The following is a 27182-nucleotide window of genomic DNA, read 5'->3' as shown; positions in this document are numbered from 1 at the left end:
TAGAGACGGGTTTTTACCATGTTAGCCAGGCTGGTCTTGAACTCCTGACCTCAGGTGATCTGCCTGCCTTGGCCTCCCAAAGTGTTGGGATTACAGGCATGAGCCACCATGCCCAGCCCCAATCCTGAATTCTTATCTGACTTTTTAATATGTGGATATTAATGAATGAAAAAAAGGTTATTCCTTTTCCAATTTCCTTTTCCTGAATATGAGTGAAATTTAGCATCTTTTTAGGCATTTTCAGTAATTTCTATTTATTTCCCTATAAATTTCTTTATCAATTTTTTCCACTGTCTTATTTCAGTTTATAGAAATGCTATATATTATGGCCAATTATCAATGGTCAACTCTTTATGCAAAACTATTTTCTCCTAGTCTGTTGTTTATCATCTTACTTTGCTTATGATATTTCCTTGCCTAGTCCCAAATTTCAAAACAATTTTTCAATATTGTATTTCAATACCTTCAGAGTTTTGTTTTTTATATTAACACTCTTATTCCATCTGAGTGTCCCGTGTCCTATTTACACTCTGTGTTTGTTTACTGAATTGTGGTTACTCAGGCTTTCTGTTGGGAAGAATGACTCATTTTTGCAGTATCTTCCGTGTGTCATAGCTTAAGGTATCTTTTGCTCTGGTTTCTGGAAATAGGATCCACCTGCTTAACGAACTCAACCCTCACTGGTAGCGCCTTTCTTTTTTCTAGCACTAACGTGTTTATTTGCATTTTTATATTTTCTCTTTTATTTCAATGGAATTTTGGAAGAAAATAGGATATGAATGCATATGCTCACTGTGCTATCTGGAATGGAAGCATCTGTGTATGTGTGGGCACAGAAACATTTTTATTATGAGATAAAGATATACACATAATGGAAAATTTGGAAAATAAAAAAGATACAAAGAAATAAATTAAATTCAACCAACATTCCACTACTATATTACAAAAAACGTTAAGATGTTGGTGAACTCACTTCCAGTGTTTCTAATGCATGTACAGAAAATTTTCACAGAAATTAGGATCATAGCAAATATATTTAGTCTTGTACTGTGTTTTTTAAACTCATATTCTGTGAAGTGTACTTCATACCCTTGAAAAACATCATTTTATAAAGATGGCTGTAGAGTACTCCATCTGCACATACTTCTTAGGAATTAAAGATCAATTTATTTTTATTAATATACTTGTTTCCTAAAAAGGTACTACTTCACATGATTCAGTGGAGTGGAAAGTCTCTTTCCCATCCCTGACTCTCAGTGACCCAGTTTCCCTTCCTGAAAGGCCACAGACAATATCTGGGTATTTGGTAAAGATAAAGGTGGAATTGGGTCAGAGGATATATCCCTTTCTAATTCCTGATACATATTTGTTTTCCAGAAATGCATAATTTATACCCCCATATGAAGTCATTCTTTTAAAAACAACTTTCAATTTGTAAGACAAGAAATGTTTTAATATGCATCTCTTTGGCCCTAAGATCAAAGACATTGAGAATAAGAGTAAACCACTTTTTCATGTTTATTAGCCCATGACACATGTTCTATCATAAACTGTCCATTCCTAGCCTTTGCTAAAAGAGACCCTTTAGAAATCCTTTCCCAGCTTTTAGGATTATGGTCAGTCCTCTGAGTTTCCCCCACAGCAAGTCAAAGCAGGACCCTTTCCAACCAGCAGGGCCTCTGGCTTCTTTCACTGCATCACCGCTGCATCCCCCACTACTCACTCTCATCTTTTGTACTGATGAGATTTCTACTAATGCTCCAAATTTCTTTCTTGAGGTCCACCCAGGGCTTCTGACCAGAAAGAAGAGTGACAGCCCAGGATTCTGCTCAGAGAAGCCATGAAGATAATAGGAGGCTGGTGTTTCCCAGTGTCCACTCATCTGAACTCTTGCAGGCAGGCTGCACCATCAAGGGCCCATTACCCGACGTTTCTCTGCCTCAGTCCACTCTCACTCCCAGGTGCTGCTCACCTCCACACCTTAGCCCATTCTGGAAGGCCCTTTGAGTCCAACTGCCTCTCCTCCTGCAGGCTGGTTGTGGACTCTGGAGGCACCTGGGGTGCATGTCTATCACCCGCACTGTTCATGAATGTGTCTCCATTCTCCCTCAGAAGCCCTGCAACTCCCCAGAGCCCCACACAGCAGTGTCGCTGTGTGGTGACGGCTGACCTGAAACCAATGCACACACATTTACCCCACTCACCTTCCCACATGCCTCGCATAGCTTGCCACAGCTCGCTGCTGCTGCCTAAAGCACACAAGTAACCTCTTAAGTACTGAAAAGACAGTCGAGGGTTTCCCCTGAACCTACTTTTCCAAGCTTATACGACCTGCCTGTTTCCTCTGTCACCCAAATAAAGAACAAATGTGCAGTTCCTCTACTCCAGATCTGTCCCAGATATGGGCTGGCTAAGGCTGCTCTTCGACCCCTCACCACTTTTCCTGTCCTACTCAGCCCCGGGATAAATTTCAAACCCAATCTCATCCTGACTCCCCTGTTTTTCTTTCAACATCCCATAATTTATTGTCATTTCTGCTCCTCATTGCCCCCAGAAAAGTTCACCCTCTATTATTAGCACCTCAGTGGTGTCTTGTGCTTATATTAACTCTTTTATTGATTTATTAATGAATGTTTATCCTTTTTTTTTCTTGACAGATATATCATCGCTGTATCTTCTGGATCGCTGTACACCCAGATGCTTAATATATCTTGATTGGGTCAGAGTGCCTGGTGACTCTTACGCTAGCCTCATTTCTCAGCTTCATCTTGTTAGAACAAATTTCCTCGCCCTCTGCTCCTAGGCCGCCTGCCAGCGCCGCACCACTCCCGCCCCTGCGTGCACCCCACCCACTTCCCGGGGACTTCCGAGCCCACGCCCACATCCTTTACCTCCAAGGGGCAAGGTAGCTGTTGACTTAGGATCCCACGTGCACCAATCAGTTGCTGCTGGAGAACTCCTCGCACTGCAGGCTCCAGACACACGACCTGGCCCCTCCCCCATGGACGCCTACACTGCTCTGTTCTCTAATTCCAGGGTTCCCAACCTCGGGGTTGTGCCTTGCAAATACCTAGGAAACTTTTCTAGCTAATGCCTAGGCCCCTGCCAACCCAGAAATTCCCATCTAATAATCGGGGTACAGTCTAGGCATTGAAACGTTAAGCCTCAGAGAAATCCGGCGCACGCATCCAGTTTCCACCACCGAATTTCCAGCTTCTTAAATCTGCAGGTCCAAAAAAAGAAGATAGGAGTGCTGCCCACGTCGCGCGCTGGGGGTACGGCCGGCCCCACCCTCGGCGCTGCCGCGGCCGTCCCGCCTTTGGACTTGGGCGGCGCCTGGATAAACACCTGAACCTCACTGAGCTCGGAGTCAGGGACTCGGGTGCCTGGGGCAGACGAGGCCAGCTTCTCCGCGGGCAGCTAGGGAGAGTGTCCTGGGTGAGTTGCCGAGGTCGTCGGTCCTGTGTGCTGGCTCCCGGAGGAGGTCGCGCTGGCGGGGGTCGGGCGAGGCGGCCCTTTGGGCTGGTTGCACGCTGGGTCGCGCGCAAGGGGGCGCGGGTCGCCAAGCCGCGGCAGGACCCACCCGCGAGCTAGTGAGAACGCAGCTCCACTGGGTAGCGCACGGCAGCAGCGTCCCCGAAGCCCAGACTCCCGTGGCTACGGCTAACGCAGACCCCTCGTCCCCGGGGGTGAGCTGCCAGCCTCCCTCCCCACCCGGAGCAGAGGGCAGGATGCCTCCCTGGACTCTCTTCTTCGGTCCGTTCTGCCCAGGTTCCCTGATCTCTGCTGCTCAGTGCATCCACCTCCCGGGCCCTATCACCACCCCCCCCCCCGTATCACCCCTTTCAACCCAAGCTGTGATTGTCAGTCTGTCTGCCCTCCCGTTTAGTTCGGGTGCCCTCACCAGAGCCGACTTGCTGCCGAGCACTGGCCTGGGAAGGCGAGGGCGCCTGTTTGGATTGGGTAGGCCCCGAGATAGGGACACCTAGAAGCCTTCTGCCAGATTAAATTGTATACGCTCCGTAACATTCTAGGAAAGTCTTTGCAGTAAAATGGAACTGTACATTCACTCTTGTTTGTAAGTATACTATAACCATATTTCATTGATATAGCCAGGGATTATTAATTCATATGCTTAACAGGAACACCAGTGGAAGTTGTAGCCATTAATTATTTTGCTGTCATTCTGTGCCTGGCACTGTTCTAGAAAGGCCTCGATGTTTTATGGCTGTGCCACATTATTATGAGGATTGAGGAGCGAGCAGAGGGGGAGACATGTAAGCTGGCAGGTGTTGAAATCCAAACAGCTCCTCTTGCACCCCCTCCCCAACCCCGTGCACCCCGCAGAGGACTTTGTGCAGGGCAATGCCTTTTTTTTTTTTTCTAATTTGTTCAAAGGTTTCACACAAGCTAGTAGTGACCACATAATGCTCCTTAATACTTTACCTATATAAACTGGTTTAATTCTCACAGCTCCTCTGTGTGGTAAGTATTCCTATGCACTATTAGAAACTCCCTTTTTAGAGGAGGAAACTGAGGCACAAGAGATTAAATCATTTCTACCAAAGTTGCAGGGAAAATCAGTGATATATCTGGAATTCCAACCCCAACTTTAATCTCTAGACCTCATTGCCTATGTGGGTACCCAGCAGGCACCCTAAACTTCAACTGGGGGGGGGGGTAACTCAGGCTGATAAGCTCTTAGAAATCTAGTAAGCATCTGCCAAGACAGGGTTAAAAGATGGACATATTTTAGGTCTTGCATCAAGCCAACATTGAGACAGTGGAACACTGAAATCTAGAATGTCCTGACATTAAGAGCGTTCACGTCACCCAGGTCAATGTTGAGACTTCTGGCCACTGCTGAGGTGCTGGAGCCCTGTGATGGGAGAAGTAGACCTCTGTCCCTCTATGTGAATTCAAGTAGTGATATAAAAGGGAGTGTGGTGGTCTGACCAGCTACTCCTGGTGTGGATTTTCCAAAGTTGGCGATGCCCAGGCTGCTGTCTGAGAAGGGTGCCTAGGGTTTCCCATTGCTGTGTGCACAGTCTGACCCTCATCCTTGCAGATCCACAGCTACAGGCTCCATGACTGTGTATTTGATATGAGAGTCCTCTTTCAGGACACCTTCTTTTCAAGTTCTGCAGTGCCTGGGAGGCCTGATCAATCATCCAAAAGTTACTCTGTGAATGTAAATCAGAGCAAAGATCACAGAGAGTTTGAGGTCTATTTCATCGAAGCATGGATGAAAACGTTCTTCATTTGACCAGAGCATCCATGTTCCTTAGAGCAAGCATTCTTATTCTCTGGACAGCCCCGGACACACAGGTCAAACCTGCCTTAAAACAAACTATTTTATCCCTCTGCCAGGAAAGCTACTGCTCAATATCCCTACCTCCCACCATCATCATTTGGATATCCACTCAAAGGGTCACTTTCCAGCAGACCTCTGTTGCTTCCTCTCCCAAGCCCAATCTGAATCAGCTCTCCCATCATCCTCTCTATAGCACACTGCACTTTTCTTTATAACACTGTGGCTATTTATTTGCTGAATAATAGAATAATAGAATAACGATCTATTTATTTGCTGAATACGTCTCTTCAACTAGATTACTTGGCTCACCTGCACAGAGATTATGAGAGGCTGCCCATCCCCTCAGCCCCAGTGCCCAGATAGAACCAGCACAGGGTGGATACTCAATAAACACAACACATGAACCAATCTGGCCCGCACCAGCTAACCAGCACAGAGACCCGGAACAAGTCACATACATCTCCTCTCAGATCCTCAGTCTCATCTGTACAATAAGCCAGGAACAACAGCCTGGATCTCATCGACTCTTGACATTTCCTAAGGGTGTGACCACACACCAAGTCCTCCTGTAGATGAATCTATCCACCCTTACTCATTAACCGTAACTAGGCTGACTTCAGCCAAACTGTGAAGACCTGCTGTTTTTTCATTACTCCCCTCCCATCTCCTCACGCCTGTGCCTTTGTCTGAGCCTCTCAATTAAACACCCCATTCAGAGAAGGCTCCCACCCCTAGCACAGTATGCTCTCTGCTAAATATGTCTTCTGTTCTCATCCTGAAGGAAATAAGGCCTTCCCTTCTTTCTCAGCTAGTGGTTAGTAAAGCACATCTTATATACTTATTCACACTAGAGTGTGAGTAACTGGTAGCAGGATGTAAGCACTAAGCTCTGTATGAGTTTGTCAAGGGGAGGCCTTTTATTCATTCAGCAGACCTAGTGGATGCCTTCTTGGTGGGCAGCACTATGAATCTGAGAAATGTGATAACATCTGTAAAGCACTGACTATAAGCCTGGCATTGTGGTCATACGTGGAACATTCTCATTTCATCTGCAAAAACACCCTATGCCACAGGACCAATATAGATGAAGAGACCAAGGCCCAGTGTAAGGCCAAGAAGCCCCCCCATGGGGTTCACAGGTAGGCAGAGGCAGTGCAGGGCGGGAGTCCGGGTCTGCCTGCCCTGTGACCTTTAATCACACAGAGTGGTAAGTGATATAGAGCTGCTGGCGCCGGGACCTCAGAGCCTAGGGAAGGGCTATCTGGTGCTGATTGCAAATCTGTCGGAAAAGGTCTAGAACATCTGGTTACTTCCTGTGAAATGCTTTCTACAAATAGGACTTTACATTTTCCTCTCAAATCTCAGATTTTAAATAGTAATGCAAAATTAACGAGAATGCAAATGAGAAAGCACAAACATCAAAGGAGAGAAACAAAGCCGGAGAGGTAGTAATGATGTTATAAACATTGTGATGTGGTCAAGACTTTGAACATAAAATCAGCCAACAGGATTCATGATTATTATGAAGAAAGGCTAACTATGAGGAATAATGAACTTATTCTTTGTGTTACATTTGGGTGTGGTGGTTACAGTTCCTGGTTAACAAACATTTCTGTTGTGTACTGCACATAGCAGGCATGCAGATAACATGCTGAGCTTGGGGCCAAGTAAGAAAGCTGAATAAGTATAGTCCCTGTGGCTTCCTCCTCCCCCTTTCTGAATTCGGAGTCTGCTACCAGGAGAGCTGTTTAAATCACAAATCTCAGTTACTCTCACTGTTTCAGAAAATAGGAGCTCCGTGGAGTAAACAACTCAGAGGAAATGGACAAATAAGTCTTCATGTGAATCTGTCTTTCTTCGTAGGTGTCAGCCAGAACATGTCTTTCAACCTGCAATCATCAAAGAAACTGTTCACTTTCTTAGGAAAATCACTGTTTAGTCTTCTGGAGGCTATGATTTTTGCCTTACTCCCAAAGCCACGGAAGAACGTTGCTGGTGAAATAGTCCTCATCACAGGTGCTGGAAGTGGACTCGGAAGGCTCTTAGCCTTGCGGTTTGCCCGGCTGGGATCTGTTCTTGTTCTCTGGGATATCAATAAGGAGGGGAATGAGGAAACATGTAAGATGGCTCAGGAAGCTGGGGCCACAAGAGTGCATGCCTATACCTGCGATTGCAGCCAAAAGGAAGAAGTGTATAGAGTAGCCGATCAGGTAACTTGTGTGTTTACTATTATAATTTGACATACATCACGCTCTTTTTCACTTGCATTTCTCAGTGCCTATTAGCCTGTCTCCAGTGTCCCTTTAATGTAAACAAGATTATGGGAGAATGGGAATTGGGATTTTTGAATTCTTATTATATGCAAGACACTGTACTAACTACCATGTATGTATTATAACCTTATAAAGTAAAACCCATTATTATCCCCATTTCACAAGTAAAGAGACTAAGGCTTAGGGCAGGTATGTAGCTGCCCTAAGAAACACAGTTAGTAAGCAGCAAGACTATAGCTGCCACTTGCGTCTATTGACACCTGAGTACCTGCTTCTAACATTACACTGCACTGACCATACCGGCCCCTATTACTGTATAAGTTAATGGAGGGATAGAGGCATCCTTCTTTAAGGATAAAGAATCGAGATACAGAGACATTAAATAACCTGTCCAGGGGTCACAGACCTAGTGTGTGATGGAAGCAGGATTTGAATCCATATTCTGTCTGATTTTAAATTTAGGCTGTGTCCACTCCACCACAGTACCGTACGTTTGAATGTGTATTGCTCTTAAGTAGTCATAAGACAATCAGAATCTTTTATTAATCCTAAAGACTCAGCTACATTTTCTTCTTTGGGGTTTATACAGATACACACATAAAGCTTTCAGGAAACCAAAGCTCCAACATGAAGATGGTAGGGATTTTCTTACCGTCATAGAGGCATGTGCCCGTCCTTCACAAGGAATTTTTTTTTTTTTTTTTGAGATGCAGTTTCACTCTTGTTGCCCAGACTGGAGTGCAATGGCACCATCTCGGCTCACCGCAACCTCTGTCTCCTGGGTTCGAGCGATTCTCTTGCCTCAGCCTCCCGAGTAGCTGGGATTACAGGCGTGTGCCACCATGCCTGGCTAATTGTTTTGTATTTTTAGTAGAGACGGGGTTTCTCCATGTTGGTCAGGCTGGTCGAACTCCCGACCTCAGGTGATCCACCTACCTCACCCTCCCAAAGTGCTGGGATTACAGGCATGAGCCACTGTGCCCGGCCTAAGGATTTTTGTGCCCTCACATTGGCTTGAGTACTTCACTCATCACTCTCCCGGGACACTTTGTGCCTCCCAGAATTGCCCAACTTATTGAGAAGGGAAGAACCAACCAAGCCTGCCGTGAGCAGGCTGACTACATTGTGAAGTTGCTCCTTAGCTTCTAGGCTCAACCAGGATTTCCTTGCTAAGGTTTGCAGGTCCCTGGCAGATAAGTTTATGACTTTCAAGTTTGTCTTTACATTTTACCTCTCTGCCACCACCATCTCCAAACACAGGCTGCCCAGTACAGGCTGGAGATCCACACCTGACAAGTTTGCTCGGGCCTACGCTGGGCCCACTCTTCCAAGCACAGCTGATCTCACAAATTCAGCTACTTAGAAGTTAAGCACTGATCACCTGGCATGTTGACTTACACGGACTACAATTTATCTGGCCAGCCTTAAGCAATAACTGGTTGATATTCAAACAATGAAGATTGTTAGCTATGGGATAAACTAGTATGAAGCACTCTATAAATAATTACTTCCCTTTCCCCTGTAACTGTGATTTAGTTCTGTCCCAGGTGCTTGACTTCAGAAATAGCCAAACATGTCATATTACTAGCTTATTATTCAGGTTTTAGCACTGTGGGATCTTGGAGGGAATTACTTATGTGCTCCTCTGAATTCAGGGGAAGGAAATTACTCCCTATCCTTATAAACCCACCATTTCCACTTTTTATTCTGGATAGAAAGTAAAGTACCAGATAATTTTTTTTTTTTTTTTTTTTTTTTGAGACAGAGTCTTGCTCTGTCTCCAGGCTGGAGTGCAGTGGCATGATCTTGGCTCACTGCAACCTCCACCTCCCGGGTTCAAGTGGTATTCCTGCCTCAGCCTCCCAAGTAGCTGGGACTACAGGTGCACGCTACCAGGCCCAGCTAATTTTTGTATTTTTAGTAGAGACAGGGTTTCACCATGTTGGCCAGGATGGTCTCCATCTCTTGACCTTGTGATCCACCCGCCTCGGCCTCCCAAAGTGCTAGGATTACAGGTGTGAGCTACCACGCCCAGCCAATACCAGAGAATTTTTAAGAAGTAGCCCTTAGACGAGCAATCAAAGAGAAAGCTTTCAGAGTGATATGACAGCGTTTTGTCTCTGATGAGTCTCCAATAACTTTGAAAGCTTGTATCCCTAGGCCATAGCTTAGCCTTGAGTTCAGGAAGTCCATCCTTGGAAAGAAGAAAACCAGCCAGTTGATGAAAACAGGACAGGCAGATTCTAATCTGTGCTGTGTGTTTAAAATATATACAGTCATGCACCATATAATGACATTTTGGTCAATGATGGACCATATACAAAATGGTGGTCCCACATTATGGGACAGATTATTACAGTATTTTTACTGTCCCAATGTTCTATGTTTAGATACACAAATACTTAACCAATGTGTTAACAGTTGCCTACAGTGTTCAGTGTAGTAACACACTGTACAGGTGGGTAGCCTAGGAGCAATAGGCTCTACCATATGGCCTAAGATGTGTAGTAGGCACACATCTAGGTTTAAGTACACTCTGTGGTCTTCACACAGCAACCAAGTCACCTAACAATGCACTTCTCAGAATGTATCTCCATTGTTAAGTGATTTATGACTGTATTTTCTCTTTTCCTCCATTTATTCCCTAATCCAGCCCCTTCTCCATGTGTGCGAGGTCTTGATCTATGTCACATTTGGCTATAATGAAGCTATTCTTATGTCCCATCATATTGATTAAAATGAAATGCCACATACAGAGCACAGAACAAAGACTAACCACTGAGTAGAAGAGCAGCTCTAACTGTAAACAGAAAGTAGCATTTTGAACATGGACTCCTCTTAAGAAGAGAAAAATGGGAAAAGCACATCAAAACTTGATCTCTGGAGGCCGGGCGCAGTGACTCATGCCTGTAATCCCAGCACTTTGGGAGGCCAAGGCGGGTGGATCACGAGGTCAGGAGATCAAGACCATCCTGGCTAACACGGTGAAAACCCATCTCTACTAAAAATATTAAAAAATTAGCTGGGTGTGGTGGCGGGCACCTGTAGTCCCAGCTACTTGGGAGGCTGAGGCGGGAGAATGGTGTGAACCCAGGAGGTGGAGCTTGCACTGAGCTGAGATCGTGCCACTGCACTCCAGCCTGGTTGACAGAGCGAGACTCCATCTCAAAAAAATAAAATAAAATAAAAAAATAAACTTGATCTGTGGTGCATTGTAGACTCAGCAATGGAAATAAACCAAACTGTATTTATTTGTTTATTTATTTATTTATTTATTTATTTATTTATTTATTTATTTAGACGCAGTCTCACCCTGTCACCCAGGCTGGAGTGCAGTGGTGTGATCTTGGCTCACTACAACCTCCACCTCCCTGGTTTAAGCAATTCTCCTGCCTCAGCCTCCCGAGTAGCTGGGGCTAGAGGCACCCGTCACCATGCCTGGCCAATTTTTGTAATTTTAATAGAGACAGGATTTTGCCATGTTGGCCAGGCTGGTCTCAAACTCCTGTCCTCAAGTCACCCCCCTGCCTCGGCCTGCCAGAGTGCTGGGATTACAGGTGTGAGCCACTGCGCCTGGCCCCAAGCTGTATTTTTAGAGTGCATAAACTCAGTATGAATTAACCAAGATAAAAAAACATAAAACTCTGGGAAAATACAACCTAGATCATATAAGGAATTACTACATTGGTGGTGTTGCTCTTATTCAATTCAGGTTAAAAAAGAAGTCGGCGATGTTTCCATCCTAATCAACAATGCCGGAATTGTAACAGGCAAAAAGTTCCTTGACTGTCCAGATGAGCTTATGGAAAAGTCATTTGATGTGAATTTCAAAGCACATTTATGGGTAATAATTGTTTCTTCTCATCATAAATGTAAAATTACTCTGGCATTTAGAAGTACTTTCCTCTTGCTCTTTTACAATATTATTAGCCTCTTAGTAAAGCAGAGACTTCTCAGTTTTGGACTTGTCCTGGTCTACACAGTTGTCTTTTTTTTTTAATTAATCAATTTATTTATTTATTTATTTATTTATTTATTTATTATTATACTTTAGGTTTTAGGGTACATGTGCGCAATGTGCAGGTTAGTTACATATGTATACATGTGCCATGCTGGTGCACTGCACCCACTAACTCATCATCTAGCATTAGGTATATCTCCCAGTGCTATCCCTCCCCCCTCCCTCCACCCCACAACAGTCCCCAGAACAGTTGTCCTTTTCTGATGCCACTTAATCTACAGCCCCCAGGACCTCTGTTTAGGGAATTCTACAACGACAGAACTGTCCTCATGGGCCTGCTACCATGTATTGATTAGCTGCAAATGTTAGGAAATACTCCAGGTGGCTCACATATTTTCCTTAAAACAGCTCGGTGACATAAGGGATCATAGAACTTAAAAGATTTGCTCCAGGCTACATAGCGAGCAACTGCACTTAGACAGGACCAGGGTAGTTTTGTAATTTGCCTAAGCTGGGACACTTTTGGAAGTGAAATTCAGCATTATTAATGAGCAAGTGTTAATCAGGTCTGTTATGGGCAAACCAAAACCTATAGTCACCTTAGTTAGTACCCAACCAGAGAAATTAGAGGTTCCACTGGTAACCCGGGTTACCACCTGCTACCAGCGCTAAAAGCACAGTCCTGACTTCTAAAGCCACCCAGTCAATTCCAGAAGTTGCATGTTTCTGGCCTTTGCTGAGACCAGCCATCTCAGGCCTCCCCACACTATGCATTCACCCTCTTGCTGCCTCTCCCAGCTTTTATTAAAAGTTGTATTTTTATTTTACTTTATCATTTTATTTTAATTTTTTGAGACAGAGTCTCATTCTGTCTCCCAGGCTGGAGTTCAGTGGTACGATCTCAGCTCACTGCAACCTCCAACCTCCCGGATTCAAGCGATTCTCATGCCTCAACCACCTGAGTAGCTGGGATTACAGGTGCGTGCCACCACACCCAACAAATTTTTTGTGTTTTTAGTAGAGACAGGGTTTCACCATGTTGGCCAGGCTGGTCTTGAACTCCTGGCCTCAAGTGTTCCACCTGCCTCGGCCTCCCACAGTGCTGGGATCACAGGACGTTTGACCTGTTTGGTTCCAGCCCTGCTCATAGCTCGTCATTCCTGGGCAAGGCTCTCTCCTGGGAGTCTTTGCTGGAGATTTCCGAGCTCCTCCTCCATTCTCCTCACACCTTTCCACCCAACTCTTCTTTAGCAGCCTTCAAATGTAATTTGAAATTTGTAGATTTTCTGTCCCCTATTTCCACCAAAAATGTAATGGTGCTGGTGCTATTCTTGGTGTTTTGTAAAGTTTTCAGGAGAAAAATGGAAAGATTCAGAATTTAGTGGCTACCATGTTCCTACAGGAACTACTGCAAATGATTTATCTTGTCCCAAATGTCCCTCTCCTTGATGCTTGCTTATACTCATATACAGTTGGAATGAAGATAAAGACCATGGTCCCTGAAAGTCTCCACTCCCATAGCTTTGTGTTCTTTTTTTTTTTTTTTTTTGAGATAGAGTCTCACTTTGCTGCCAGGCTGGAGTGCAGTGGAGCGATCTCGGCTCACTGCAACCTCCACCTCCCGGGTTCAAGCAATTCTCCTACCTCAGCCTCCCCAGGTATCTGGGACTACAGGCGCACGCCACCACACCCAGCTAATTTTTGTACTCTTAGTAGAGACAGGGTTTTGCCATGTTGGCCAGGCTGGTCTCCATCTCTTGCCCTTGTGATCCGCCTGCCTCAGCCTCCCAAAGTGCTGGGATTACAGGTGTGAGCCACTGCGCTCAGCCTGGCTTTGTGTTCTTTTCCTACCTCTCTGTTTTTCTCCAGGTGCCTTCGTGGTGTCTGTCTGTCTCTCTCTCTCTTTTCTTCTTTTCTTCTTCTTCCTTCTTCTTTCTTCTTCCTCCTCCTCCTTCCTCCCTCCTCCTCCTTCCTCCTTCTTCTTCTTCCTCCAACTCCAACTTCTCTTCTACCTCCTCTTCCTCATCCTCCTCCTCCTCCTTCAATGCTGGTGTTTCCCTGGCTCCTACCACTCCTCATGTCATCTCACTCCCTTTACTTCTTCTGGGCAAGCTCATGTACATTCTTTGAGCATCTGCACATGCCAGGCACAAAGACAGTGACTTAACTGCTAGAGCATCCGAGAGCTACCTGAAGGCTGGGCTCTCAAAGGCAGTGTCCCTACTGAGAAGTGTCCCAACTCATGGCAGACCCCAGATTGTTCGCTGCACTGCTTCCTTTTGCTTTGTTTTGATTTCCCACCTCTCTCTACCTGTTAGTTTCTCTCTGAGACTTATTGCAATGCAGGCAAACAAGTGAGGTTTGGCCTTTGTAAGAGATCCCTTTTCTCACCTCCTTGTCTTTGGTGTGATTAGTTACTCCTTTGTTGCAGAAGATGTCTTCCTTAAAAGCTCATTTCTGTCTCTTTTACCTTCTTTCTCCAGGCCCCCAATCAAGGGTGAAGGTGTTGGACCGTATACAGATGTGCCCTCTTTCTAATAGATATTCTGTTTTACGAAATGAAACAAAAATAAGAGATGAGTTTAAAACAAAGTGCTCTTTTAAAATTGAAGTCAACAGCCAGATGTCCTGTGAACAATGTTCAGGGAAAATTTGAAACTCAAAATCAAGCTAAGGAGAGAGAAGGCAATCTAAATCTAAAGCATCATGTTTGTAAGGTTTGGGGTTGTAGCTGTCACAACAAAGATTTACTCCTTCATTTCTTGTCTTAATATTGTGTCGTTAAAAGTCAAATATGCATTTCTCTGATGGCCAGTGATGGTGAGCATTTTTTCATGTGTTTTTTGGCTGCATAAATGTCTTCTTTTGAGAAGTGTCTGTTCATGTCCTTCGCCCACTTTTTGATGGGGTTGGTTGTTTTTTTCTTGTAAATTTGTTGGAGTTCATTGTAGATTCTGAATATTAGCCCTTTGTCAGATGAGTAGGTTGCAAAAATTTTCTCCCATTTTGTAGGTTGCCTGTTCACTCTGATGGTAGTTTCTTTTGCTGTGCAGAAGCTCTTGAGTTTAATTAGATCCCATTTGTCAATTTTGGCTTTTGTTGCCATTGCTTTTGGTGTTTTAGACATGAAGTCCTTGCCCATGCCTTTGTCCTGAATGGTAATGCCTAGGTTTTCTTCTAGGGTTTTTATGGTTTTAGGTCTAACGTTTAAGTCTTTAATCCATCTTGAATTGATTTTTGTATAAGGTGTAATGCAAATCAAAACCACAATGAGATACTATCTCACACCAGTTAGAATGGCAATCATTAAAAAATCAGGAAACAACAGGTGCTGGAGAGGATGTGGAGAAATAGGAACACTTTTACACTGTTGGTGGGAATGTAAACTAGTTCAACCATTGTGGAAGTCAGTGTGGCGATTCCTCAGGGATCTAGAATTGGAAATACCATTTGACCCAGCCATCCCATTACTGGGTATATACCCAAAGGACTATAAATCATGCTGCTATAAAGACATGCACACGTATGTTTATTGCGGCACTATTCACCATAGCAAAGACTTGGAACCAACCCAAATGTCCAACAATGATAGACTGGATTAAGAAAATGTGGCACATATACACCATGGAATACTATGCAGCCATAAAAAATGATGAGTTCATGTCCTTTCTAGGGACATGGGTGAAATTGGAAATCATCATTCTCAGTAAACTACCGCAAGAACAAAAAACCAGACACCACATATTCTCACTCATAGGTGGGAAGTGAACAATGAGAATACATGGACACAGGAAGGGGAACATCACACTCTGGGGACTGTTGTGGGGTGGGGGGAGGGGGGAGGGATAGCATTGGGAGATATACCTAAAGTATAATAATAATAAATAAAAATAAAACTAAAAAAAAAAGTCAAATATGAGCAAAAACATGTCTGAATAAATTATTTTAATAATACTGGAATTGCCATAAAAAACTGATTTAACAGGTTAAATAAGTTAAAATGATTACTTTCTAGATGTTTAAGTTTTTATATCGCCATACCTTCAGATATTTTACAGGCTGAAAAAAAAAGATTTTTTAATCACAATGAGTATATAAATATCTGAGAAAATTATACAATGTGGCGTTAAACATTAAAAGTTTTCCTTTGTATTCTTAGACTTATAAAGCCTTTCTACCTGCTATGATTGCTAATGACCATGGACATTTGGTTTGCATTTCAAGTTCAGCTGGATTAGCTGGAATAAATGGGCTGGCAGGTAAGAAAAACATAGCAATTTACAATTGCAAAATTCCCTATAACTTTAACTTACTTAATAGCTCTGAATAATTAGCACTGACTTGATGCCTTAAGATAAAGGATAATAAACTAAAAAGTATAGTCAATAAGTGGTTGATAACTTCATCATGTAGCAAAACTGCCCATCAGATAGGCTTACATGAAATTGGACTATGCCCTTTGGAATCATTAGGTCTTATGCAGTCCCCTGTGTTTAAAAGAGAGAGAGGCCTCACTGATAAATTTTTTGCACAAGTGATCAACATAACAACTGTCCCCCCAAACTTCACACTGACACTGTCACAGGATGGTAAGGAGGATGACCCTGTCTTCTCCTGAAGTTTCCTTTAAGTGGTCTCCCCACTGCTGTGAGTTTGGATAAAGTTTCTACACCTCAAGAAACCTAAAGTTAACTGCTTTGTTTTTCCACTGGTTGAAGACCTGCAGCAAGTGGTGGGCATTTTCATCTCCCTTGCAACAGCCAACTGACTTGACAGTAGCAGTGGGGAGGGGGCAAAGAGATCCTTCAAGACCCTCAACCAAGGAGGCCCAACTTGGGAGCTGGCTCTAGAAGGAACAGAAACCTTGACCTAACCTACCGCAGCATCCCCTAGAGGAAATGTCCCAGGTCCTGGCTTACAAGGATTGCTAAAACTCATCCAACAGAACTGTAGCAGCAACATTCGGATAATAGATAAGCCAGTTTGCCAGTTGGGTGGTTCCTAATGCTATGGAAGCAAAGTGGCGTAGTTCAAGATTCACAAAACCAGTCTTAGCTCAGTATATCTATTACATGAATAGGTTTTTCAGGACCACCAGTCACCCCAAATATCACCAGTCTATCCTCCTTATGACCCAGGACTTCCCTTCCTCTCTCCTTCTTAGAACTTATCAGGTATTATTCTTACCTCCCTCTTATATATCTGTTGTCATGGGCCGTTGAAATCATTCAGGTATATTTACAGCTCCTTATCAATCCTTTTCAGACAGAACATTCCTGTCTTGAGATACAGGACTCTCGCACCCGCAGCTCATCTTAGAAACAAGTATAAGCCTTTTGTATTTCCCACCATGTGAGTCTTTACCCCCCTGCATCAGAACCACCAGGGGTGCCAGTTTCGCATGCAGATTCCTTGGGTCATGGGCCATATCTGCTCATCAGAATCTCAGGGGTCAAGGGACTTAGCTGCATTTATACCTGATGACTCCAATGACCCTAGAAGCTGCTCTGGACTCCTCGTCCCCCTTCCCAGTCCTTAGCCTCTGACCCACTGTCTGGACAGCACTAGGGCTGGACAACCCCATGCCTGGCACTTATAAACTGGCTCTTGCCAGTTGCAGTAGCTGCACCGTAACATAGCAAGTTTAAATATGCCTCCTCTGAATGTGTGGGGCAAAAGAAAGTGTTAATGCACCTCAATGCCATTTCTTCTCCAAACTTTTTCACTTAGTCAACTGAATAGTCAGATGTTTTGTTAAAACAAGTATGATTAAAGACAAAAAGCTCAAAATGGACACAAATGCCACTTTCCACTCCTCCGTCTGCCCTCACCCTACATTTTCAAGGTATTTAAGAGGTGGAGGTTGAAGCTACCAAGCCCTTTGTGTTTTTTTTTTGTTTTTTTTTTCTGGAAGTGAAGGAAAGTGTTATAGTTGGAAGAAAACTTGATCTGAGAATCACAACCCATGCTGGCCTCTCTTGCCTAGATTCCTATATCAGTTAGTGTTTTATTTCTTCTTTTGAATGTCTTCATGCCCAATGGGATTGCAATTTTTTGGGACAAGGCCCCATGTAAGAACTAGCACAGGGGCTCACAATGCATTGAGTTGTAAGTAAAGTCCAGCAGTGTGACCTGAGACAGGATCTCTGCAACCCTTCTTGTGCTGGGCTCTACTTGGTCACTGTCAACTGACCCTGATCTTCAGTAAACCATGTCCCTTCCCACTCCCTGCTCACTTCTTGCAGTGGGAGTAGACCAAGATTACACAAAAGGAGAACTCTGAAATTGTCTTATTTTCTGTCGCTGTTAGCGTTACGGGTAAACCTTAATGTAATGCCATTTTAAAACTTTGGAATATACATTATCATGCTTTGTCTTTTTCAGATTATTGTGCAAGTAAATTTGCAGCCTTTGGGTTTGCTGAATCTGTATTTATAGAAACATTTGTCCAAAAACAAAAGGGGATCGAAACCACGATTGTGTGCCCCTTTTTTATAAAAACTGGAATGTTTGAAGGTTGTACTACAGGGTAAGTATGTCCTTTAATTTCTTATTTTTTTTTTAATTTCTTTTTTTTTTTTTTTTTGAATCTACACTCTTAAAAATGTTTTGCTATTTTATTTTGCTCTTTTTTTTAAAGTTGTTTAAAATAGATTGTTCTGGGATTCAGTATGATTTATAAATGGTTTTAGAATTCTGTCTTTCTTAGTATGTGTTTGTGTGAAGGATACCAAGCTGAATGGGAATGGTTTATCAAGGCAGTGTCTCTCAGCCCCCCAGGCCCTGGATCTGCTCCTCCATTTCCCAGGCTCTCAGGGCCACATCTCCTTCCTGCCATCCAATCCCATTCTGCTCCCTCTCTGATTCCAGGAGGACTAGAAATAATTGGAGAGACATTGTCTTGGTCATATAGAAGGAGCTGCTATAATGAAGTATCATACACTAGGTGGCTTAAACAAGAAAAATGCCTTTCTCACAGTTCTGGGGGCTAGAAGTCCAAGACCAAAGTGCTGATAGGCTCTTCTCAGACAGGCACTAATCCCATTCATGAGGGCTCCACACTGGTGACCTAGCTACACCTCAAAGGCCCCACCTCCAAATGCCATCACATTGGGAGTTTAGGCTTCAACGTGAATTTTTGGGGGGACACAAATACCCAGTCCGTAGCAGTCACAGATGCCCAATTCTGTATCTCATGGAGACTACAGGCAATGTGTTTTCAACAACTTGCCTTACAAATATTTGGAATATTTGTTTAATATGGTTTCACGTATATGTATATTGTAATATCAGTGTATTAATAATCATTTTTCATTTCATATTTTAGTTATGTTACTACTTACCGCATTGACACATTGATAATAAAGGAGTAAATATAAAAATAAATAAAATTTGAAAGGGAAAGAAATAAGTGATAACGTCTTAAAACCTTTTATCCCTAATTTGAAAAATTATCTTTATTTGTGAATTTGGCCTTTGGGGTTTTTTTTAATTGTTGTCATTTTATATCCTAGCTGTCCTTCTCTGTTGCCAATTCTGGAACCAAAATATGCAGTTGAAAAAATAGTAGAAGCTATTCTACAAGAAAAAATGTACTTGTATATACCAAGGTTGTTATACTTCATGATGTTTCTTAAAAGGTAATTACATCAGCTTCTATTACTTCCCTAACATGCCAGTCTACAGTTTACTCCAAATCCCACTAGGAGAAGCCACTTTAAAAATACCTGATAAATTAAAATTCATTAATTTAATTCTATTAAGTCCTGTTAGTCCTATCATTGTGCCCATTGCTGACACAATACCAAATTTACACAGTTGCAGTGCCCACCGTGAGTGAAGAAAATGGGGTCTAACCCTTCCTGCCACCTTAGTATCGAATTATTCTGAAAAAGAAGTGGATGTACTGATAGATGGAAAGATTGAAATGATTTTTTTAGGAGAGATTTTCTTGTGCTCATGATAAAATAATCCTGTTGGAATAGATATTGTATCCATGCCTCCTCAAGTACAGGGTCGAAAAGTCAAGGCTAGACAGTAAGCCAAGTGCTATAGAAATTTGTCGTATGGATACAATTAGCAATATATAATAAATTTGAGCTCTTAGGATGGTTAAAGAATTTGAGGGAAAAAACTTAAAACCACCTCTTAAAAGCAAAAGAACAGGCTGGGAGCAGCGGCTCACATTTGTAATCCCAGCACTTTGGGAGTCCAAGGTGAGAGGATTGCTTGAGGCCAGGAGTTCAAGACTAGCCTGGGAAACAAAGCAAGACCCCACCTCTCCAAAAATAATAAATAAGCTAGGCATGGTGGTGCACGCCTGTAGTCCCAGCTACTTAGGAGCCTGAGGCGGGAAGATTGGTTGAGCCCAGGAGTTTGAGGCTGGTATATAGCTATAGTCCCAGCTAGTCAGGAGGCTGAGGCAGGAGGATTGCTTGAACCCAGGGGTTTGAGGCTGCAGTGGGCCATGACCAGACCACTGCACTCCATCTTGGCAACAGAGTGAGACCCTGTCTCTTAAAAAATAAAAAAAGTACATGGTGGCGCACACCTGTAATCCCAGCTACTCAGGAGGCTGAGGCAGGAGAATCGCTTGAAACAGGAAGGCAGAGTTTGCAGTGAGCTGAGATCACGCCATTGCCCTCCAGCTTGGGCAACAAGAGCAAAAACTCCACCTCAAAAGAAAAAAAAGAAGAAGTACAAAAAGCATTCTTGTGCACCCTTCCCTGCTCTCCATGGAGTTTCAGTGCTGAAATTCATAGGCACTGAATGAACATTTGACCCAGTTACAAGGATAGTGGTGAGCTGCTGATTCCTATTATCTCAATTCATTTTCTAGACTGTAACAGGTCATCTAATTAAATCTTTCCTCACTGGGCTTTCTGCTATGTGAGGAAGCACCTTGAGTTGAAATCTGCCTCATTTGAACTTCCCCTCATTGGTTTGTGCTTCTCCCCCAGCTCCATGTGCAATTCCATCAGTCTTGCCAATGACAATTCCTAGTTATTTGAAGATAGATATTATACCTCACATCCACTACATGGCCAGCAGCCATTGCCCATCCTGTGTACAGAAATTTCTTTTCTCATTAGCTAATTATATCTACTTTGTGCAATGAACCAAATGTCATTCTTGCATACTATCATTTTTCCAGGCTTCACCTGGCACAGGATGGGTCAGAGTGCCTGACTGAGGCTATGTGGGACAGAGCAAAGGGATCCTTGACAAGCAATTCGAAATTCAGGCTTATGATCCCACTATACACTAAGTCTGTGACTCTGAGCATGCCCTTTATTCTCCAGGTCTTGGCTTCTTCATTTACAATGTAGAGACAATGTTTGTCGTAGCTTGTAGATTCATGTAATGCAATGTTTTTTGGGCAGGGTGTGCATTCACAACACACTAAGTTCTTTTTGCTTAATAGATAGCAGATTATAGTATAGTAATGCCAATGGTAAGAACGCGGAACTTAATTTTTCCACTTTGAATGACTGTGGAGATTATGTTTAGTTTTATGACATACTAGTTATGGGACATGTTTTGAGAGAGGGCTAGATAACTGCTGAGTAAGCTAAAGGCAAGGTGAAGAAGCTCAGTAAAGGCAATCACATCAAACACTCCACCAAACATTCATTCAGCAAATATTCAGAGAGTGCTGTGTGTGTCATGAATCACCCACCATCCAAGGATCTGCGCTTAGGGTTACAACAAAGAACAAGACAAACAGTGGTCCCTGCCCATGTGGAAATCACTTCCTGTAGGGTGAGGGGGCAGAAAAGAAACAAACAAAAAAGTAAGGTAAAAGAAAAGACCATAAGTGCTCTGAAGAAATATAAAGCAGGAAAGCGAAAAAAGGAAACCCCACAGTGGGAGGTAGATGGGTGCAAGTTCAATTTTACTTTTTTTTTCTTTTTTTTTTTTTTAAAGATGGAGTTTCGCTCATCACCCAGGCTGGAGTGCAATGGCACAATCTTGGCTCACTGCAACCCCCTCCTTCCCAGGTTCAAGTGATTCTCCTGTCTCAGCCTCCCGAGTAGCTGGGATTATAGGTGCCCATCACCATGCCGGGCTAATTTTTGTATTTTTAGTAGAGATGGGGTTTCACCACATTGGCCAGGCTGGTCTTGAACTCTCAACCTCAGCCTCCCAAAGTTTTGGGATTACAAGCGTGAGCCACCACGCCCAGCCAAGATTTACGTTGTTTTTTTTTTTTATTTTACTTCTTTAATTTTTTTTGGAGACAAGGTCTTGTTCTGTCACCCAGGCTAGAGTGCAGTGGCGTGATCATAGCCCACAGCAGCCTCAAACTCCCAGGCTCAAGCCATCCTCCCACCTCAGCCTCCCAAATAGCTGGGACTATAGTTGTGCACCATTATGCTCAGCTAATTTATTTTTATTTTTTTAGAGATAGGGTCTTGCTATGTTGCCCACGCTGGTCTCAAATTCCTGGCTTCAAGCAATCCTCCCACCTCAGCCTCCCAAAGCACTGGGATTACAAGCATGTGCCACCACATCTAAGTGAGATTTAATTTTTTTTTTTTTTTGAGATGGGCTCTTGCTCTGTTGCCCAGGCTGGAGTGCAGTGGCGCGATCATGCCTCACTGCAACCCCCACCTTCCGGGTTCAAGCAATTCTCCTGCCTCAGCCGCCTGAGTAGCTAGGATTACAGGCATGCGCCCCCACACCTGGCTAATTTTCGTATTTTTAGTAGAGATGGGGTTTCACCATATTGGCCAGGCTGTTCTCAAACTCCTGACCTTGTGATCTGCCCACTTCAGCCTCCTAAAGTGCTGGGATTACAGGCGTGAGCCACTGCGCCCAGCCGGTGAGATTTAATTTTAAGAATGGTGTTTGGTGGGTGGAGGGAGTCTCATAAAGAAGGTAGTACTTGACCAGAGACTTGAAGCTGTGGAAGGGATGAACCACCTGGAGATCTTGAGGTGCCCAAACGGGAACAAGGATCATGGGGTCCTTTCCTTTACCCCCACCTTAGGATAAGTCTCAGGTTTCCTGTGCCTGCTTTGTTTCCTTGCTCTGCAGTATTGAATGCAAAGGCCAGTGGAGCAGAGTGCTCTGTTGGGATGATGATCATGCATGTATATGGCTTTGCAGAGGGGCAGGCATGGATGGAGAAGATGGACAGTGTTAGTTGGGTCTTGCCCAAGGTTTGAGGAGCTATTGCATCTCATCCTCACAGTAGTGCCAGAAAGGCAGACTGATGACCTCATTTTACAGTTGAGGAAACTGAGGTCTATGAGCTGAGTCGATTGCCTAAGGTGGCACTGCAAATGACAGAGGTAGGATTCCAGCCAGGCTCATCTGCCCCCAAAGCCCATGCCTACATGACAAGACTCCACTGCTTCCTCTGTGTCATTGTACAGTGGAGTGATGCTTTGGAAACCGAAATGAGAAGTGAATTGAATAACTTAAGCCACAAGACCTGTCAAGGCCCTGGGCAAGTGTCCTCCGATATAGTGAACAAGGCCCAGTGACCCTGAGGCAGGTAGCACTCAGGCTGCATAGTGTGTGCATGAGTGAGTGACTTCATCTGCCACAAGAGGTGACACTGCTTTTCAGTAGAGGTGGTAAAGAGGCTTTCATGAATGATAATAAAGGAAGTTTATTCTTGTGTTCTCTTTAGCTTTTTGCCCCTCAAGACAGCACTGCTTATAGCTGACTATTTGGGCATCCTTCATGCAGTGGATGGGTTTGTTGACCAAAAGAAGAAGCTCTAAAGACCAACTCTATGGCTAAGGTCATCTGATACACAATGTTACATAATGCATACTTCAATGAAGAAAAGTATTTTTGTCTGACAGTGGAATATATCTGGAGACCACAAGTACCACTCCTATTCTGTTATCTGGACTAGAATTTTCAACCAATGTGTTTGAAAATAATGTTGCTATCACCTATGTGGTTGAGTTTTGGTTTTTTCTTTTTCTATTTTTTTCCAAAAATAAAGACAGCCCATTTTTGTCATTTCCATTACCACAGATGTAAGAAAGTGATAAGCCATGGCCACGAGCTGCCCTGAGCTTTGGTCGTTGGGGAGGTGGCTCAAATGGAGCCATCGGCTGAGGTTGACCTGCCTTGGGGAGCAGGGCTGAGGGGGAAGAGGACATGTGGGTATCCAGCCAGAATGCCCTCTTTCCAGAGGATACACAGCTCTGGATTCCTACCCCCTTGCTATCCTCTCTGGCCTTTTTGAACCTGTACCACCTAATGTAGAAAAGGCCCGCCTCCAGTGCCCTTCTTTCCAAAACAGCTACACAAATACTTCTGAATGCCCTGGATACGCAGACAGAGTGGCAGTCTGGCTAAAGGCCCATCCAGCGCTATTGTGCCCAAGAGCCTTACTGGGCATTCCCTGAAGCCCCCTCATAGGCAGTGATCCTAGACCAAACTCTTAGATAGAATCACTTTTGTTTCCTAGAAGAGATCAAAGAGTGGTTGCTTCTTACTTTGAAGATGAAATTCTACCAAGTTAGGTTTTTTGCTATCTATTGATCCAAAAAATATATTTGTGCAATTAATGTTAAGTGTTCAACTTAGTATTTCAAGTTGGGATTCAGGTTGAGGCATTTTCCTGCAGAATGGGCAATTTTATGCATTTATATTCATCAGTGCTGCCCTCACTTTGGATCTATTGTATTCTTACAGTTTAATCAACTGGCAAAGTGCTTTCATGCTTTGGAGATTAACTATAAAAGCAAGATTAAGAAAAATATGTTAATTACCATATCCCTAGAACTCCTTCTCAGGCTGGTGGGGGCAGCCTTGCAAGAGAAACAGCAGCCTTTGTCTCTTCCCTCTGTGGGGAGCAAGGAAGGGATGAGCAGTACCTTGGGAGACCCTGTAAAAGTCTAAAGAATTGAGAATTTTACTATCTTGGGGGTAAAATGCTCTCATAGGGGCAGCGGTCTCAGGGAGCATAAACTCTGGAATCCACTGTGGTCTGATTTACCTTGAGTGGCCTGCACAAACATGACAGCCCTGACCTGTATTTCCTTTCCATTCAGAAAGCCTTAAAAAAAAAACAACTTGTTTTATGATAATATTATAACAATCATAACTAACATTTACTGTGCCCGGCAGCAAATTAAGTATTTGACAAATGTTATTTCATTAAACGAGACTGTCAATCATTACTCAAAGAAGGATGAAGGTATTTGGTGTATGCCAAAGAATAAAGGCGTTTTATCACAGAGTGACATCTTATTCCACTGTAGATGTGTACTGAGAGGATCAAAGGCCCTCTTAGAGTCACCCACTGATGTTCCAAATCCTTGGTTAACAAGGTTAATTAAGAGAGAAGCACAATATTGCTGTAATATTACAATTCCAGAAGCGTATCTTCTAGGGTCCTGTCTATTTAGTTAAAGAATAAAGCTCAGACTCTTCAGGGATTCAGTACAACAAAGGTCCAGGAGCACTGCAGGCATCGCCCACATCATAACAGCATTAATAGCAATTATTTCTAATTGGAATGCATCTTGGCTGGACTGCGACAAAGGCCTGAAATTCAATTGTGGTTTTACAATACCCATAAAATTGTCTAAACAAATTCAGATTTACTTGAGATGCTTCTATGAGAAGAGACCACATGTAAATTAGTGGATTCTAGAGGGCACTAAATAACAAGGTGATTTAATGCCCTGGGGAGCAAGGAGTGCTCTTGGCATGTGTGTCATGCCCTTTTCCATCCAAAATTTAGTCCTAATGAAGCCGTGACCAAGAGCCCAACACCTAAGCCAGCCTGAGGAAACGGAAGGACACAGGGCCAGGGCTGTGCCCCATGCCTGGGCATTCTGCCCTGCAGGGCGCATCTTCCAGCATCTTGTACTCACTGAGCTGCTCCAAAGCAGAGAAGAATTCTTGGTGTAAGATGGAGTTTTGCTGGGTAAAAATGTGTGTCATGCCGTGTGTGTGTGTGTGTGTTTGTGTGTGTGTTTGTGTGTGTGTGTGTGTGTGTAGTTTTACATTGTGATGCTGTCTTAGTCCATTGGGGCCACCATAACAAAATGCCACAAACTGAGTACTTTAAACAACAGAAATTTAATTCTCAGAATTCTGGAAGCTGGGAGTTCAAGATCAAGGTGCCAGCTGATTCATTTTCTGGTGAGGGCTCTCTTGCTGGCCTGTGGACAACTTGCTGTGTCCTCACAGAGCCTTTCCTTGGTGTGTGTGTGTGGAGAGAGAGAGAAAGACCTATTTCTTCTTCTAAGGACACCAGTTGCATCATAAGGGCTCTACTTTCTTGACCTCATCTAACCCTAATTACCTCCCAAAGTCCCACATCATCCCATATGAATTTTGGGGTAACACAGACATGCAGACCATAACAGATGCCAAGATAGAAACCAGACCACAAATGACATTTACACTCCTTAGAGTCCTCATGCTGAGATGGTCACAGTTCATCAGATGAAATAATTCTGAATCTTGGAGGCAGAGTGAATTGAGAATGCCTGAAAGAAACTAATTCCAACCTCCCAGAGTCAGCACTTGAGAAAAACATGGCTGAGAATCTGGGCCACCAGACAAAAACTGTTGTGAAGCCAGACGTCCCGTGCAGAGCAGCTCTGGGATGAACATGTCTGGTGCTAGGCACCCTCAACATTCCAGGCTCATGAACCATGTTGGACCAGGAGCGGGGCTCACGCATGTAATTCCAGCTCTTTGGGAGGCCAAGGCAGGAGGATAGCTTGAGGCCAGGAATTCAAGACCAGCCTGGGCACACAGCAAGACCCTGTTTCTACAAAAAATTTAAAGATTAGCCGGATGTGGTGGTGCACACTTGTAGTCCCAGCTACTCAGGAGGCTAAGGTAGGAGGATTGCTGGAGCCCAGGAGTTCAAGGCAGCAGTGAGCTATGATCACACCACTGTACCCCAACCTGGGTGACAGAGTGAGACTTTGTCTCTAAAATATTAAATAAAAAATAAGTAAAATACAACCCCAGGTAATTTGTCCATCTCTTTGATTCACATTGGCTTCTAAGCCACCCAGCTTTCGTGTCTACCATGTCATGGTGATTTTTATGAAAAGATCCCCAGGGATTTCATTCCTCATGAGATTTGATTTCTCACGACTGACATTATTAATCTCTCAACCAGGTGGTCCTGGTGACACCTCTACCTACTGGTCTCTTCTGCTGTTCACTCCTTAAATTGTTTGTGTTCTTCAAGTTTCTATCTTTGGATTTCTTTGACTTTGTAGATTCCTTCTGAGGACTCTTAACCATGCCCATTGCTCCTCCACACCATCCAAGCTAGAAACCCAGGTATAATGCTCTACTTTTACTTTACCTGTCATCTCCTTGTCCAATTACTAATTAAATCCAGTCTGTGCTACCTCTCGACCTCATTAGCATATTGTCCTCACCATCTCAACTGCTATTGCCTTAGTTCAGGCTCTCATTTTCAGTTCCCTACCGGGGCAATAGATTCCTGGCCACTCTTTCTGCATCAAGGCTTGCTTGCTCTGTCAGCGAGGATTTCATTCAGCTGGGGTAACTGAAAACTCCAGTGTAATAATGGCTTGAAGAAAGCAGAAGTGTGTTTCTCCCTGATGTTTAAAGGCCTTGGGGTAGCCATTAAGGGTTGGTAGGGTGCTCCACAGAGTCAGGGACC

The 27182-nt window shown here is 43.7% G+C and overlaps 1 protein-coding gene across 3 annotated transcripts in view; it reads left to right on the top strand.

Moving 5' to 3' along the window:
* Window positions 1-23463, top strand: part of LOC100450496 (short chain dehydrogenase/reductase family 16C member 5) — a 34896-nt gene extending 11433 nt beyond the window's left edge. For all 3 annotated transcript variants that reach the window (XM_002819099.6, XM_054561635.2, XM_063726657.1), the window contains 8 exons: window positions 1779-1961; window positions 2658-3438; window positions 7178-7524; window positions 11300-11431; window positions 15708-15807; window positions 17933-18077; window positions 19063-19188; window positions 23190-23463. In XM_002819099.6, coding sequence (XP_002819145.2) covers window positions 7192-7524; window positions 11300-11431; window positions 15708-15807; window positions 17933-18077; window positions 19063-19188; window positions 23190-23283 — 930 coding nt within the window. In that variant the 5' untranslated portion in view covers window positions 1779-1961; window positions 2658-3438; window positions 7178-7191 and the 3' untranslated portion in view covers window positions 23284-23463. The remainder of the gene's footprint in view (window positions 1-1778; window positions 1962-2657; window positions 3439-7177; window positions 7525-11299; window positions 11432-15707; window positions 15808-17932; window positions 18078-19062; window positions 19189-23189) is intronic.
* Window positions 23464-27182: the final 3719 nt, after the last annotated feature.

This window comes from Pongo abelii, chromosome 7 (assembly GCF_028885655.2).
Source record: "Pongo abelii isolate AG06213 chromosome 7, NHGRI_mPonAbe1-v2.0_pri, whole genome shotgun sequence".
Lineage (NCBI taxonomy): Eukaryota > Metazoa > Chordata > Mammalia > Primates > Hominidae > Pongo > Pongo abelii.
Note: the sequence above shows the minus strand (reverse complement) of the source record. Positions and strands in the feature narration are given on the sequence as shown.